This window comes from Mytilus edulis, chromosome 7 (assembly GCF_963676685.1).
Source record: "Mytilus edulis chromosome 7, xbMytEdul2.2, whole genome shotgun sequence".
Taxonomy (NCBI): domain Eukaryota; kingdom Metazoa; phylum Mollusca; class Bivalvia; order Mytilida; family Mytilidae; genus Mytilus; species Mytilus edulis.
Window position 1 is genome coordinate 38,274,842 of NC_092350.1, and position 15,669 is coordinate 38,290,510.

The 15,669-nt window shown below is 30.6% G+C and overlaps 1 protein-coding gene across 1 annotated transcript in view; it reads right to left on the reverse strand.

Annotated features, from left to right (window-relative positions):
• The window catches only part of LOC139481401 (condensin-2 complex subunit D3-L-like), a 63,135-nt gene extending 47,466 nt beyond the window's left edge, over positions 1–15,669 (reverse strand). Inside the window, exons 1-11 of the mRNA XM_071264721.1 lie at positions 15,567–15,669; positions 12,359–12,523; positions 11,858–11,943; positions 11,350–11,425; positions 10,693–10,773; positions 9,786–9,889; positions 9,264–9,353; positions 8,468–8,595; positions 7,505–7,544; positions 7,120–7,176; positions 247–362 (exon numbers count right to left, since the gene is read on the reverse strand). Of these exons, the coding sequence (XP_071120822.1) occupies positions 247–362; positions 7,120–7,176; positions 7,505–7,544; positions 8,468–8,595; positions 9,264–9,353; positions 9,786–9,889; positions 10,693–10,773; positions 11,350–11,425; positions 11,858–11,943; positions 12,359–12,523; positions 15,567–15,630 (1,007 nt within the window). The 5' untranslated portion in view covers positions 15,631–15,669. The remainder of the gene's footprint in view (positions 1–246; positions 363–7,119; positions 7,177–7,504; positions 7,545–8,467; positions 8,596–9,263; positions 9,354–9,785; positions 9,890–10,692; positions 10,774–11,349; positions 11,426–11,857; positions 11,944–12,358; positions 12,524–15,566) is intronic.

The window sequence follows — 15,669 nt, forward strand, 5'->3', positions numbered from 1 at the left end:
CTCTTGTCACCTGTATGTGTTTAGGTACAGATGATAAGTTATTACCTTATAAAGTACATAGCATGGTCTCTTGTCACCTGTATGTGTTTAGGTACAGATGATAAGTTATTACCTTATAAAGTACATAGCATGGTCTCTTGTCACCTGTATGTGTTTAGGTATAGATGATAAGTTATTACCTTATAAAGTACATAGCATGGTCTCTTGTCACCTGTATGTGTTTAGGTATAGATGATAAGTTATTACCTTATAAAGTACATAGCATGGTCTCTTGTCACCTGTATGTGTTTAGGTATAGATGTGGCAGCAACTTTATTATCACCAATCAACATTAGAAGATTAGGCAATAGATATTTACATGTCTAAAATAGAAAGAAAAATGTTCTCAAATGAACTCATAATTACATGTTTACCATATTATGGTAACTGCTTCTCTCTTTGGTTATTAATTCAAATTTCCATTTATCTATATAAAGCATTCTCATTAAAACTATCTGGGGTTGATTTCAAAGTTATTAACTTTTCTCTATATGTGCTATAGTATCAATCTTTTATTTTTTAAAACAATATTAAAACTCTTTTTTTATACATCACATAAACTGTATAGCTTAAGAGTATCTTATGATTCTTATAGGACTGCAAAAGTTGCAAAAGCAAACAAAATATATAACTAAAGGCTCTTAAGGGCATATCCAACAGTTTATTTTTGACGGTGAGAATTTTTTCCCGTAAAGATATTTCATTCTTCAATTGACAGAGAATAAAATTTTGCCCAAAAAAATATTTGTTGTCGATTTCGTTTTTGCAAAAAATACTGCTGAAAATTGGACATTTTCGCAATTTTGAAGAAACAAACGTTTTTTATTTAAAAAAAATAAATATGATTTTTTAATCAACATATACTTATATAATGGGGCTCAAATTGAAGCAACATAGTTCAAGATGGTTAGAAAAATCTAACTTTACCATTTAAAGAATTAATTCTTACTCAAATAAAGCCAAAAACGTCATGGTTATCCCCAAAAACGGCAAGAAATGTACATTTGAAATGCACATTTTAGATTTTTTAAAATATTTCTAACGGTGTCGATTTGACCAAAGTAAGATATGTTATTCTTTGAAAAAAATGGAACGTCATAACGTTTTGAAAAATATTTGTCACCATACTCGTTTTTGAGAAAAATCCAGTAATATAATATTGTTTACTCTATCCCTTCCGTAAGACTCACAAATTGCGCCAAAAATTAAGACGTTTCGGGACGTAACGTTATATTTCCCCGCTAATTTTTCAAAGGCATGCAGTGCGACGTTGTTGCAGACTGTGACTTTGTTGGATAGTTGTCTCGATAGCACTCATATCGCATCTTCTTATTTATAATGGACACCAGTATCTGTACGAGATAATAATTCAGTTAGCTTTACTATTGTGTTCGTCAAAATTGTGAAACATGCAAACAATTAATCCGAATAATTCAGTCGTTATATTCCGCTGATCTAAGATTACAAGTAGGAGATATCGATTACGGGGAGGGACTAAATTATTCGGGTTAGCAAACCATGAAATTGCAAACTATTAAAATAGTACCAGTCTCTGGTATACGGTATTTCATCCCCCTTTTAAAACAAACGAATTACACGTTAGAAATCCGTTTCTGTGTGTCGGTCTATAGTACAAAGCAGGGTTAATTTTCATATTATATTTACATTTGATGTTTTTGTTCTGATTATTCATTTAATATGCCACTTGACGTCCGTCATCCATAATCATTATTTATTTTACCGTTACTTTACAAAGAAGTGTTTTTCTTACACTGATTTATATTACACTGTCTATAATTTCACATATCGAAATTAATAAAGAGCATGTGAAATTTTGCAACCAAACACTTGTCTAAAATCTTTCCGACTCTATATTATATATTCATGTTGCAGTTTTTTTTTTCTTTCTTTACAGGCTTCTAGCTATAAAAAAAATCTGTATTATATGTGTCGTTGGGTTGCTGTCGTATTAATGTATACCTTTAAAATCTTTTTCATGAAAAAAGGATTGATTGGGTATAGAAATATTCACATCTCTGAACTGCTCCCGTCCAACAGTTACGTGTATATATCTCAGATGTATAAATTTGCAGCCTCGTTTAGTCGAAATAAAAATGTCGTAATATCAGACGCATAGAGTAAGGAGAGTTTCGCGCTATCTATACGTTAAAATACCATCTAAAAAATGGTTGAAGCGATATACGAACTTCGAATAAAATCTATAAACAACAACAAAGATCACATGAATCTTCAAATAAGTCGCATCTGTTGCGCCTTTTGCAGTTGAAGATGAAAAAATACTTTGATTAACAAAACAGTTCAGTAAGACATTAACTTGGAGAATAAACGAAACGGTCGAAAAATGTTGAATGTTATTATAAATTGTGGCCATTTTTTTCGTGTGTTTTTGCTTTTATGACATATTTACAATATATAAGTATATGAAATTGACACGGTAATTTTTCCACATAGCCTGACTACCGTGGTATAACGCTTCAATATATGAGTTATAATTGCATATATGCACAATGGAAATTGTTTTCTGTTCTACTGCCCTCTACATAGTTTGTCTGCATACAATGTAACCACTGATGTAGACATTGTTTATTCAAACAAATGAATTCAAAGAGAAAGATGCGGAAAGAAATTCTAAAATTTTCGTTTAGAAATAAGATAAAAAATAACAAGAATGTGTCCACAGTACACGGATGCCCCACTCACACTATCATTTTCTATGTTTAGTGGACCGTGAAATTGGAATAAATTCTCTAATTTGGCATTAAAATTAGAATGATCTTATCAAAGGGAACATGTATACTAAGTTTCAAGTTGATTGGACTTCTACTTTATCAAAAACTACCTTGACCAAAAACTTTAACCTGAAATTTGCACTATCATTTTCTATGTTCAGTGAACCGTAAAATTGAGGTCAAAACTATAATTTGGCATTTAAATTAGAAAGATCATATCATAGGGCACATGTATACTAAGTTTCAAGTTGATTGGACTTCAACTTCATCAAAAACTACCTTGACCAAAAACTTTAACCTGAAGCGGGACAGACGGACGAACGAACGAACGAACAGACGGACGGACGAACGGACGCACAGACCAGAAAACATAATGCCCCTCTACTATCGTAGGTGGGGCATAAAAATAAAATACCAAAACTGGAGTACGGTTTGAGACACTTATCAGTTGAGAACTAATGATTATGCATCACTATATGAAACTGATGAATTGATTGCTCCTGTGCTCCAGTGGCAAATATCTCACGCATATTTACGACGAGGCGAGAATGGATCTGAAGTAAATTATTGATAAATGTACATTATCAAGATATAAAGAGAGTACTAGTGGTAAAATGTATGCCGTACTAGATAAAGTTGAATAATGATCAAAATATTGACTTAAGCTATTAGCCCCCCACCCCCCAATTTCGAATTATGGTATTTCGATGGCTGTTTTTTTTTCCAATCCTGTTATGTACCCGCTGACTTAAGAGGGCGTGTCTAATTAGTCAAGACCTACACTGGTTTTTTGTTTGTTAATTATATTTATTCCCTCATACATAAGTAAACACCAACATCGTCAGATATTTTCCACTTGTATGTCAGTGTATATATTACAATGTTTTCCTAGTTCAATGTTTTTTTATTACTGTGTCATCTTTTGTTTTACATTGTTTTCCGGTTAAAGGTCGTATTTATTTAAAGAGCTACTGTAAATATATTAGCACTTCAACGCAAAGCTAGATGCATGATAAATGTTAGTTTTACGCCGTATTTTATTTTTCTCAAGAAACCATTTTTTTTCATCTTTCTCAAGTAAAACCAAACTTTGAGGTTTTTTTTTATCCTGAATGACAATCTCTCGGAAAAGTTTGGTAAAGAACTAATTACAATTTGTGTTGCATTCTAATGCATTAATAAATCATTACGCATTTCCTTTCTATACTGTATTGAAGATAATTTTCATAAAACGGAAACTTAAGTGAGTATGGTCTAGTAATGATTAAGATAATTGTAGTTCTTTTATAATACACAAAAAGGACAAAGATATCTTTTAATTTTTGAGTTCTAGTTCTGTTAATATTCTGTACGAGTTTTTTGCCGATTCCCGCTGTGCCCTTTCCTTTGAGGCAAGAAACCGCCCTTTCCAGACGGCCATTATGACGTCGTTGAAACACCGTGAAATTACGGGGAACAATAGACAACGGTTACGTTTGTTATTACCTCCCCTGAAACTGTTGGATATGCCCTTAAGAGCCTGTGTCGCTCACCTTGGTCTATATGCATATCAAACAAAGAAAACAGATGGTCAGATGGATTCATGACAAAATTGTGTTTTGGTGATGATGATGTGTTTGGAGATCTTGCTTTACTAAACATTCTTGCTACTTACAATTTTGTCTATCTATAATGAACTTGGCCCTTTAGTTCCAGAGGAAAATATTTTGTAAAAACTAATCAAAATTGTTAAAAATTGACTATAAAGGGCAATAACTCTTTGAGAGGTCAACTGACCATTTTGTAGATCTTACTTTGCTGAACATTATTGCAGTTTACAGTTTATCTCTATCTATAAAAGTATTCAAGATCATAACCAAAAACAGCAAAATTTCCTTAAAAATTATTAATTGGGGGACAGCAACACAACAACCAGTTGTCAAATTCATCTAAAAATTTCAGGGCAATTAGATATTGACTTGATAAACAATTTAACATCGTGTAAGATTTGCTCTAAATGCTTTGGTTTCAGAGTTATAGGCCAAAATCTACATTTTACCCCTATGTTCTATTTTTAGCCATGGCAGCCATCTTGGTTGGTTGGCTGGGTCACGCCACACATTATGTTAATTCTTTCAAATACAAAATAACAGATCATTTATTGAAATCAACCTAGCTATATCAATAATATTAAAAACTGATCATGTCATCATGTTTATTTTTTTTCATCACATTTTATCAAGTTGTATTATGGTGACTTGAGAAACACCGGTATCACTCAGATTACAATTCTACCTTGACAGGTAAGTTTGTATTTAGCATATAAAATACTTATTTAGCCTTGAGAATTGAAAGGTCAGTTTATCCCATTCATACAATAGAAGTTTACCTATGAGGGTCAGAATGGGGTTTACAGAATAGAGAATACATGTAAAGGCAACAACAAAATTAGAGAATAGAGAAAATGAACAACAAAATAAAGAATAGAGAATAATGCGGTGCAAAAGTATAAAGAATAACTGTGCAAAATAAAAAGGGAACTTAGGTAACTGTAATGCAATACTAATAATATAATGATCAATGTACAGAATTAATAAATAATCTTGTAACAGAAAGACTAAATAGTAAAATCATTTTCATGAGAATTTTACAGAATGAGAGTTATTTTTAAGACTATTAAAAGAAAAATGCCCTAAAAATTTAAAGAATACAGATATTATAAAAAAAAAACCCATGCAGGTCCTCATGTCATTTACATTGTCAAAATATAGGACACATCTAGTCAAACTGGTTTTAAACTAGACATCTAGTCAAACTGGTTTGGTATAACTGGTTGTTTCTTGCCCTATATGTCTATTTCACAGTGACCTTATGTGTTTGTGCTAAGAGTACATTGCACTGTCATATTTATTGATTTTCTGTTGGGACATGACCTACATTGTTAACATGCAAAACAGGGGCTTGAGATTTCAACTGATATTAGTATGATAAATTAATATTTTGAATTATATATCCTGGTTGATGATGTTTTTTTGGGACCAAGATGTTTTCTTCATTCTTGTTCACATTATGATTATTTTAACCTTCAATGCACATTTAAAGATAGAAAAAATTTCAGCTCTGATTATTTTAACCTTCAATGCACATTTAAGAGGGGGGATAGGACCTTTATTGGGACTCCGGGATCAGGTGTTTTTAAGCTCGTGATTTCGGGATTGACCCTTTCGGGATCCGGGAATTCTTTTTTTAAATTTCGGGACCTCGGGATTTCGTTTTTTTAAGCCCGGGATTTCAGGATTTCGTGTTTTTAAGCTCGGGACTTCGGGATCAAGACCCCTCCTACCCTCCCTCATTTAAAGATGTAAACAAAAAACAAGACAGTGTAATAGATAATTTGCAAGCATAGTCAATTTCTATAAAGTCAAGCAAATAGTTTTTTTTTTATATCTGAAAAAAAAACTACCATGTAAAGAAATATAACAGAAAATAACCCCCAAAAATTCAACATTAACAGATTTTTAACAATTTAATCAAGATGCACAAAGTTTTAAGTATTGGTCAGAATATAAGGTTCTTTTGTACTTTAACAATATAACAATAAAGTGACCTAAATTTTGGACAAGGTAAATGGCATGAAGCCAAATTTATCAACTTCTATTGTATGAATGGGATAAACTGACCTTTCAATTCTCAAGGCTAAATAAGTATTTTATAGGCTAAATACAAACTTACCTGTCAAGGTAGAATTGTAATCTGAGTGATACTGGTGTTATTCAAGTCACCATAAACATTATTATCATACTTGACTTTTTATACTAATTTATGCAATGTATATGTTTGCATTTTGTTTGATTTCTCATGATGAGGGCCTCAGGGAAGATTAGTTATATAGCTAACTGTGTAACCCTCTTAAAATAAAGTATTGTTGTTGTTGTTGTTGTTGTTATTTTTTAAATCTAGATACCCAAATGATGATTGTGGCCAAGTTTGGTTTAATTTGGCCCAGTAGTTTCAGAGGAGAAGATTTTTGTAAAAGATTACAAAAATTTACGAAAAATTGGGGAAAAAATTACCCTTCGGGCCAAGTGAGCTAAAAATGTATAGAAAGTGGACTTTTCATGAATCAGAAAATACTATATCACTTTGGAGATAAATACCTTTGAAGAGATGAAGTATAGAAAACAAAAAAGTTTGCTTAATTTTTTAAATGTGTTTTCTGCTCTTTGGTTGGGTTGTTGCCTCTTTGACACATTCCCCATTTCCATTTTCAATTTATTGTGTACTGTAAAAGTTTTGATCTTGTACCATGTCTTTGTTGACCACCTCCTATATGACAATTCTTTATACTTACAGCATTGACCAATGACCCAACATGTCCATGTAGTGGTTTACACAATAGACTTAATCCCTGAAAAAACAGACCACTTTTAAATACAAGATAAATACTAAAAACAAAGATTATGTAACGCTTTAATAAGTGAAGTTTGGCAAACAATTTCAAATAGGAACAGCATAATAAAGGATGTTTAGAAATTGCATCAATAAAGTGCAAAAATAAAGAATTGTAAAATTTAATTTACCTTCTGTCCAGGGTATTAATTATTGTTATATTGGAGAATGGTGCATGCAAGCAATGCAATTAGAACTGATTGTGACTTGCAAAATATCTTCTGATTTTTCAAAACATAAAAACATTACAAAATTTGCTATATTTACAGTATTTAACAATAACTTACCCTATAAGCAAGTCCTGGCAGTGATAACCTCTGAATTGTGCTGTTAATAGTAAATTACAATTTACATGTATATAAAATATATAATCATTACATTGTTAAAAGTAAATCTGAAATTTTAAAAATTCTCTTTATGCTGTTTATATATTTATTATTCATCAGTGGTTCATTAAATATGAATAATGTCTTTCTATGGAATATATATTTTTTCTACAGGGGAAAACAAGAAATTTTTCAAAAAAATTAAAAATCTTTACAGCATTACTTTCTATACTTTTTTTAAAGGAAAATATTAAAGTTTCTTGATGGTTCTACAATAAGTGATCAGAAAAATTGAGATGGATATCAACATAATTTATTTCTATTCTAAAAAAGTAGTTTTAAACATATTTGTTTATAGTGGATTGGGAAACAAGTTTTTGCAACTTATATTAATCCCTTTCCACTTTGCAGGTGCAAGTGCTGCCTTGTAGTGACATTAGCCTACTCTCTCTTGAAATCTACAAGGATGTTTGTTACATGCAAGAAATATGGCTCTCTCTCTTAACACGGGTCAGCCGTTTATAATCCCCTTCCGACAGACTATCATATTTTCTCAAGACCATACTCCCAAATGGTGCTGAGGGAGAGCCAAAAATTCAGTCCCTGAAATTTTCTCCAAAAAGGTATACAACACTTTTACACTAATGATTATTTGGTTTTCTTGTGCACCTAATTAGTCAAAAAAAAAAACCATCTTATTCAAACTGTGTATTATAGGAAGTTGGAGTTTTTTTGTTTTGTTTTTATTTAATTGTGGAGCTACTCCTTAGCTATAATTAGTCAAGGTGGATTAGATTGCAAAGAAAAGCTAATGAAATAAAAGAGGCTCCATGGACCTAGACTGTTTTAGAGAAAAGAACATAAATGGAACCAATTAAACAGGCAAAAAATCTTCTCCATTAATACTTATTAAACATTGTATACCCTTGATCAAATTTTCCATCATATGTGTCTGTATCTTGTCTGGTGAGTGTAGCTAGAATCTGGACAGTGTGATAGGCTGATGATTCAGACTGGCGTAGGGATGTCGTCTCTAACAAACTTATCAAATCCTACAAACATATAACTAACTTTATTATAATACATGCACACACTAGACAATCAAACAATTCACCTTTAATCCAGTAGCCCAAAGGACAAACAGTTAAATTTCCAACTAGTTTGTTTGTAGCAAGAAAGGTCAACCTCTTTTAAGAGAAAATCTGTATTGCCTTCTTCTTATCTAGCTATTGTGATAGATATGCATTTTGAACAGTCAAATTACTTCTCTTATGAGGAAAGTTTTTTTAGGGTGATCTTTAAATCCAGGTTTGACTGTACTGCCAATTTAATTCTACTGGTCCATACAAATAAATTAACATGCAGACTACATTCATGTTATGTTATTGTTTATTTCAAGTAAACACCAACATAACCTTACACAAAGAACATAACATAATTTTTGCAAAGGATTTTTTTGTAAAGGAATGTCACTAGGTAGGTGTTGCTTTCAAATTTCTGTATGAAAAAAATATCCCAATTCTCATAAATAAAATTTAACACTTGCATAAAAAATTAAATAAACTATTCAATCAAAACGTATTATGGTTATGGTTGCCTTATTATATTAGTATTGTCTTGCCACTGGACATTAAGCAACCAACTTTTAATTAATATTATCATCATATCAATATAAAATAAAATAAATAAAATTGAGAATGGAAATGTTTGTTTGCATTACCTTTAACAAAGCTTCTAACAATTTTCTGAATCCTGAGATTTCTTGTGGCGCCAGTTCCTCTATACTCTCATCATCATCACTTCCAAAATCCTACAAAATCAAATTCAATAATTGTAATGCTATAAACTGGAGGTATTTTAATTTTTGTGGCTTACAATTTTTGTGGTTTGTCTATAAAATTGGTATCATTGGGATACATTTTTTGGGTTAATATAAAAAAAAAAAGAAGATGTGGTACACCTATAGGTCACTGTACGGCCTTCAACAATGAGCAAAGCCCATACCGCATAGTCAGCTATAAAAGGCCCTGATAAGACAATGTAAAACAATTCAAACGAGAAAACTAACTATATTCTTATATAGTACAAAATTTAAAGGCAAGTTTTGTACAAAATTAAATGCCAGTAGGGTAGCATAGTGTGAATCAAGGCTATTTTTTTCTGAAGACACTTGACATACAATTTTAACTATAAATTGTTCACTAACTTAGACCACTTATACATTTCAGGCATGGATATATACCTGAAGGTTAAGAGTAGGATCCTGGTTCCTGGTTTTATTTCCTCTGCCTCTTTTACCTTTCTGGCTTGGTGCTGGTGATACACTTCTCTTCCTTTTACTACCAGCTTAAAATATTAAAATATAAATCAGAATTCAAAATGATGGCTTTCTTAGTTACGAACTGATAGAAGTGGAATTTACCCCTTCAAAATATTTGTCAACTTCCAATGAAAATTATTGTTACAATCAAATTGCAATAGAATATAAAAATATAATGCATAACTTTTTTTCAAACTTTTGTGTGCAAGATGATGTTCTAATCAGATTAGATTTGTTTGAAAATGATTGATTTTTTTGTTTTTATAGTCACAATTTGGTAACATTTTTGATTAATTGATTGTTAGTTGCTTAACTTCCAGTGACAACAATCATCTGGTATAAAATTAAGCAAGAAATTTCCAATGCAAGAAACATGATAAAGCTGATATTGGATATCCTGCAATATATGGGACCTAGCTGGGGAACCGTATCTCTTAGGTCCTTATGTTATTTTTTGGTCCACAAATAGTGAAAAAATAACATAAGGACATAAGAGCTACGGTTCCGCAGCTATATGGGACCCTACTTATATGTGATATATCCAATGATTTAATTGGACAAATCATCTCTCAAACATATAAACTCTTGATATCAATAGCAGGAATTGATTAAATTGATTAAGGTTTTGGCAATGGTAGCCCACAGCTTAAATTTTGTAGCCAATATATATAGTTCTATACAAAGAAAAGCAGTGACTTTAGGCGCCCACACCAATTTTAGGGGCCATTGGCGAGTGGGCTCCTGCTAATTTCAAACCCTGAATAGTAGAGGGAAATTAAATAAGGTTTCTGGATGCCTGTGCATGTTTTATTTTAAAGTTTGTCCTTACCTCCTAAAGTATTGATGGTTTTGATTATATCTACAGCCTTTTCATATAAAACTGGATGAAACACCTTGAATGCTATACTTCCTGTAAAATATAAAGTATACTGTCAATGTCTATAAATTGATCAGGGGACAAACTGGCTCCTAGAATCTGTTAATTTTTGAGTGTATCTAGTAGTGGGCTCTGAAAAGATATGATGAACTATTTAATGCAATTACAAGAGCTCAAAAGGTAACCATATTTCATCCCTGGGAGTTTAGTCTGTAAGTATTCAAGGAAATATATTTTTCAAAATCCTCATGCAAAATTTTTCAATTAAAAACTGTGAATATAAAATTCTCAAAATATCATACAAATAAATAAATTTAAAAAGATGCCTGACCATTTAAGCAGTTACATCTATATTATTTTTTGTCAATTGCATCCTTAATAAAAAGAGTTTTACATGTATAAAACAATTTGCGAGTCATCAAGGTAGATAAAATATGTTGAAGGGTAAGAGACTGATAAACATGTGCTCTATAGAGTGTTAGTTCAGAATGAAAGGATTCATGAAGTAGCTGTACCTATCAATCATTTAATTTATAACTATCTGATATGAGAAAAGGCCAAACAGGAGTGACAAACAATTAAAGTAACAAGACTTAAAATGTACTGTACCTGGTATACTTAACATCTTAATGTAACATGATGCAGATAAAATTCCTGCTTCTTTTTTTGTTGAACCTGATGTTTTCTGAAAATACAAAACACATACATATTTTAAAATACAGAAGTGGTGTTAGATTTTCAATAAAAACCAGAAATTTTCATTTTCATAAATAAAGTTAAATTTCACCAAACTAAGTACTATTCTATAAAAAAAACAAAAAAATCCTATGAAGACATGATTTTCATAATTAAAATTAAATATTCTTATCCAAAGTTGGGTTTAACAGGGTGAAGAAAATATGTCAGTTTCATTCTAAAAAGATGTGGTATGATTGCGTCTCTTCACAAGAGACCAAATGACACATTATTTGTAATCTTTGAGGTTCTACTGTTTTATTGTTTTCCTTTCACAAGATATTTGTATTTGAACTGAAAGGGGCATCCATGAACTTACAGTAAGCAAAAATTTAAAGCTTTTTTTGTTTTAAATATCAAATTTAACAAAATTGTAACCTACCTTGTTTCCTATCTCCATCAAATATGCAAACAATGCTATCAAACTTTTATGGGAAATATCATTTTCAACCAGAACACTCCAGAATCCTGAAAAATAAGAAATAAATAGATAATAACAATAGAGAAATAATAAAATATTAAAGTGATCATGAACATGATGAATTGCTTCATAAAATTTGGGTTATTAGACACGGTGACACCTTTCCTCATGTACAGCAAACACCAATCTTTTGTCAGGGTTCTCAAATTGTTTGATGCTGCCTACCTACCCTGGTAAACATAAAATAACAATCTATCCAAAACAAATTTGAGACGAATTGTTTAGAATTTATATTTTGAAGATTTTTTCATTTTCTTACGTCACTTTCTTGTCTTAAACATAAAACCCTCTTTACCTACCTACCAATCTTACAGGGCATGGTAAGGCAATGTCCAACTAAGAATTTTATAAGGGTGGCCTAATCAGGTGATTCATGTACTTTTTTTATGAATTGTACTCTACCTTCTCCATCTTTTCCTTCCTTGTTTGACTTCCAGTCATCAAATACAGTCTGTAGTATCCTAAACGTAACAGTGTGATATCCATTATCTTCTAATTCACCCTCTACAGCAAGGTCTAAAGGATCTATTTCTGTGAAGTCATTATCCCATATAGATTTTACCCAATCTGTAAAAAGAAATCAATTCTAATTTTGATAAACATAGGCAGCAGCACTTAATTAATGCAAACAATCCTGTTTGAAAATGTACATTTTTATATACGCAATCAGCATCCACTTTTTTAAACAAGTACATGTACAAAAGAAGTCATAAAACAGAAGTTTAACATAATTTAAAGACAAATAACACAGTAAAACAATCATTCATAATATTGAATCACTTTATAGGTTTTAAAAAAATACATGAAAATTAATCTGAAGAAATATGGTATTGTAATTCTGATTTTATTTAGTAGATAACTATCGAATTAAAACATTTGGTTTTCATTTAGAATCAAAGATGTATGTTGCATGAAATTTGCAATTTTAATTCATAAAAACCATTTTTTAGTTGTTAATGTTTGCCCCCAATTCTTTCTTCAATGTTTTACAAACAGGTACACAACTTCTTGTTGTCGATGCTGCAAATTGTTGATTCCTAAATATGCGAATTTTAAGCATGGTGACTGATGCGAATTTCTTCTTTGTTGTAATGTAGGCCAGCTTAGGTGTTCAAGCATGGCTGTTACACTGCTTTGATACATTTGTAGCTGTATTGATTTAGTATATACCTGGCAGCTTTTCTCTGTATCATTTCAATTTTTTTGTATTTGTTGTTTCTTCCATGGGGGCCCAGACAACACTACACTATTCTATTTTTGGTCTGACATACGTTTTGAAAGCAAGTTCTTTTGTTTTTATGCTGATCATGATAAAAGTATCACAAGACTTGTAAGTCTTAAACCATTACAAAAATTATTTAATATAGACTTCTAATATTGATGCAACACTTGACCTGCAAATTTATTTGTGACACTTGATTCTGACTTAGCATTTTTTATTGTCCAACATTTAACTTTCAAAGCAATTCTTTGTGACGTTGGATATTTTCTATTGTGATGTTTAATCATTTTTTATAAAAACTTTAGTGATTCTATTAAATTAGGGGGCATATATGCAGTCTGTGCCAAACTGTTTTTGGGTTTGTCTGACCAAAAGAGAAATTTTAAGTTTTCTACTATATATTCATAAAAAAAATCTTTAAAGTTCTATCTAACCGAATGATTTTTGTCTGACATTTTGGTCTATATCCTTATTCTATCCTGTCATTTCCATTTACGGGAAAGAATGAAATGGCATATATATTTAATGTTGTATATCATGTAGCGTGAAATTATGAATAAAGGAAAGACTGCACTGCCCCTATTTACCTGTATTTCTTACATTATTAAACGAAATAAACTTAATTACTAATTAAGGTCAGATCACTAATATCGTTTTTTTTGTCATTAGAGTTATAACTTTTATTACGAAATAAACCAATATATAGATTGTACCATATTTATTGAATGTGTATGCATAATACGGCATAAAATGAGAATCAGTAACTGTATATACATGTATACAAACATATCTTTAAAGACAAAGATTAAATAATAAATATCGTTTATTTCGTAATTAGAGTATTATAAATAAACTTTGTTACGAAATAAACCGATATATAGATTATAATATATTGATTGCATTTATTCATACTATACTAATACAGAATAGTTTAAACTATCACGTATTTGGCATCACAAATTGAATTTTCATATTTCTTTCCCCCCCAAAATATCTTTACCCCTTTTTTATAACATCTCCCCAAAGAAAACCCTTTCTTCAACTTTTATATAGATTAATTAATTATTCTTTTCTATCCCGTAATAAGATACACATTTCTTATATGAAAGACACTTTTTTTTATATAGAAATCGTCTTCTATATCATGTATATATATATACTGATCCTCATTCTATCCCGTATTTGATATAAAATGACACTTCTTTATTGAAATCGTCTTATATATACTGATCCTCATTCTATCCCGTATTTGATATAAAATGACACTTCTTTATTGAAATCCTCTTCTATATCATGTATATGTAACAGGCTATTATTTGAACTTGGAATTATTTTTAATTATGGAATTTGCTTGATTTCTTGTTAGTGAATTTTTTTATAAATTCCATGTTTATTCTGTACTGAAATGCTCTGTGCTGCGCACAACACTTTCTATTACAAAGAAAATACTATATTTTCAATAGAATGTACTGTGCCGCGCACAACACTATCTAACCAAAATACATTGTATGGAAAGTTTTATTAACCGCTCAAAAGATTATAATACCACATTAACATGGAATTTATTAAAAATTTTAAACACAAGAAATTATGCAAATTCCATAATTAAAAATAATTCCAAGTTCAAATAATAGCCTGTTATATACTGATCCTCATTCTATCCCGTTTTCAATATAAAGATACTTTTTTATTGAAATCGTCTTATATATACTGATCCTCTTTCTATTCCGTATTCAATATAAAAAGACACTTCTTTATTGAACACTTTTTTAATACAGAAAGACACTTTTTTTTTTATTGAAATCGTCTTATATATACTGATGCTCATTCTATCCCGTATTTAATATAAAAAGACACTTCTTTATTGAAATTGTTGAATATTACGGGAGAGAATAAGGATCAAAATAGTACACATCTTATGACAGATATAAAATAAAATCTTTTCTTTATTCATATAAAAAAATAGCGTAGTTTATATTGCAAACCAGCATTTTTCTTCAATCCCATACGGGATAAACAAGATATAGCCACATTTTGTTAGTAGAAAGAGTTTGGGATACACTGATATATATATTGATAAGGGCATTGTAGCGAAGGCGCAACTTCAAGCTTGTTGACCACAACAAAGAAGTCTCTTTTGTATTTTTAGTGCAAACAGGGCCATTTAATCTAGTATTTGACATTTTTTTCTCATAAAACCAAGATCTTAATAAAGACTTTTGTATTTTATTGCATCCACTTCGTTCTTGAAATGAAATATCTATAGGGGTCTGGTTTGTGTGTTACGTTTTCTAGCTCTGAAAAGAATTTAAATGTTTCACAAACGATTTCTTTATACGGATATTTGTATTTAAGAGATCTCAAATACCGTTATTTTGAATTGTTTACCATTTGTAAAGTTTTGTAAGGATAATTTTGCAAAAACTTCCAAGGTTCGTTCTAAGTCCGCCATGTTTTGAATTTTCCGCCAAACATTTACTTCCGGTATATT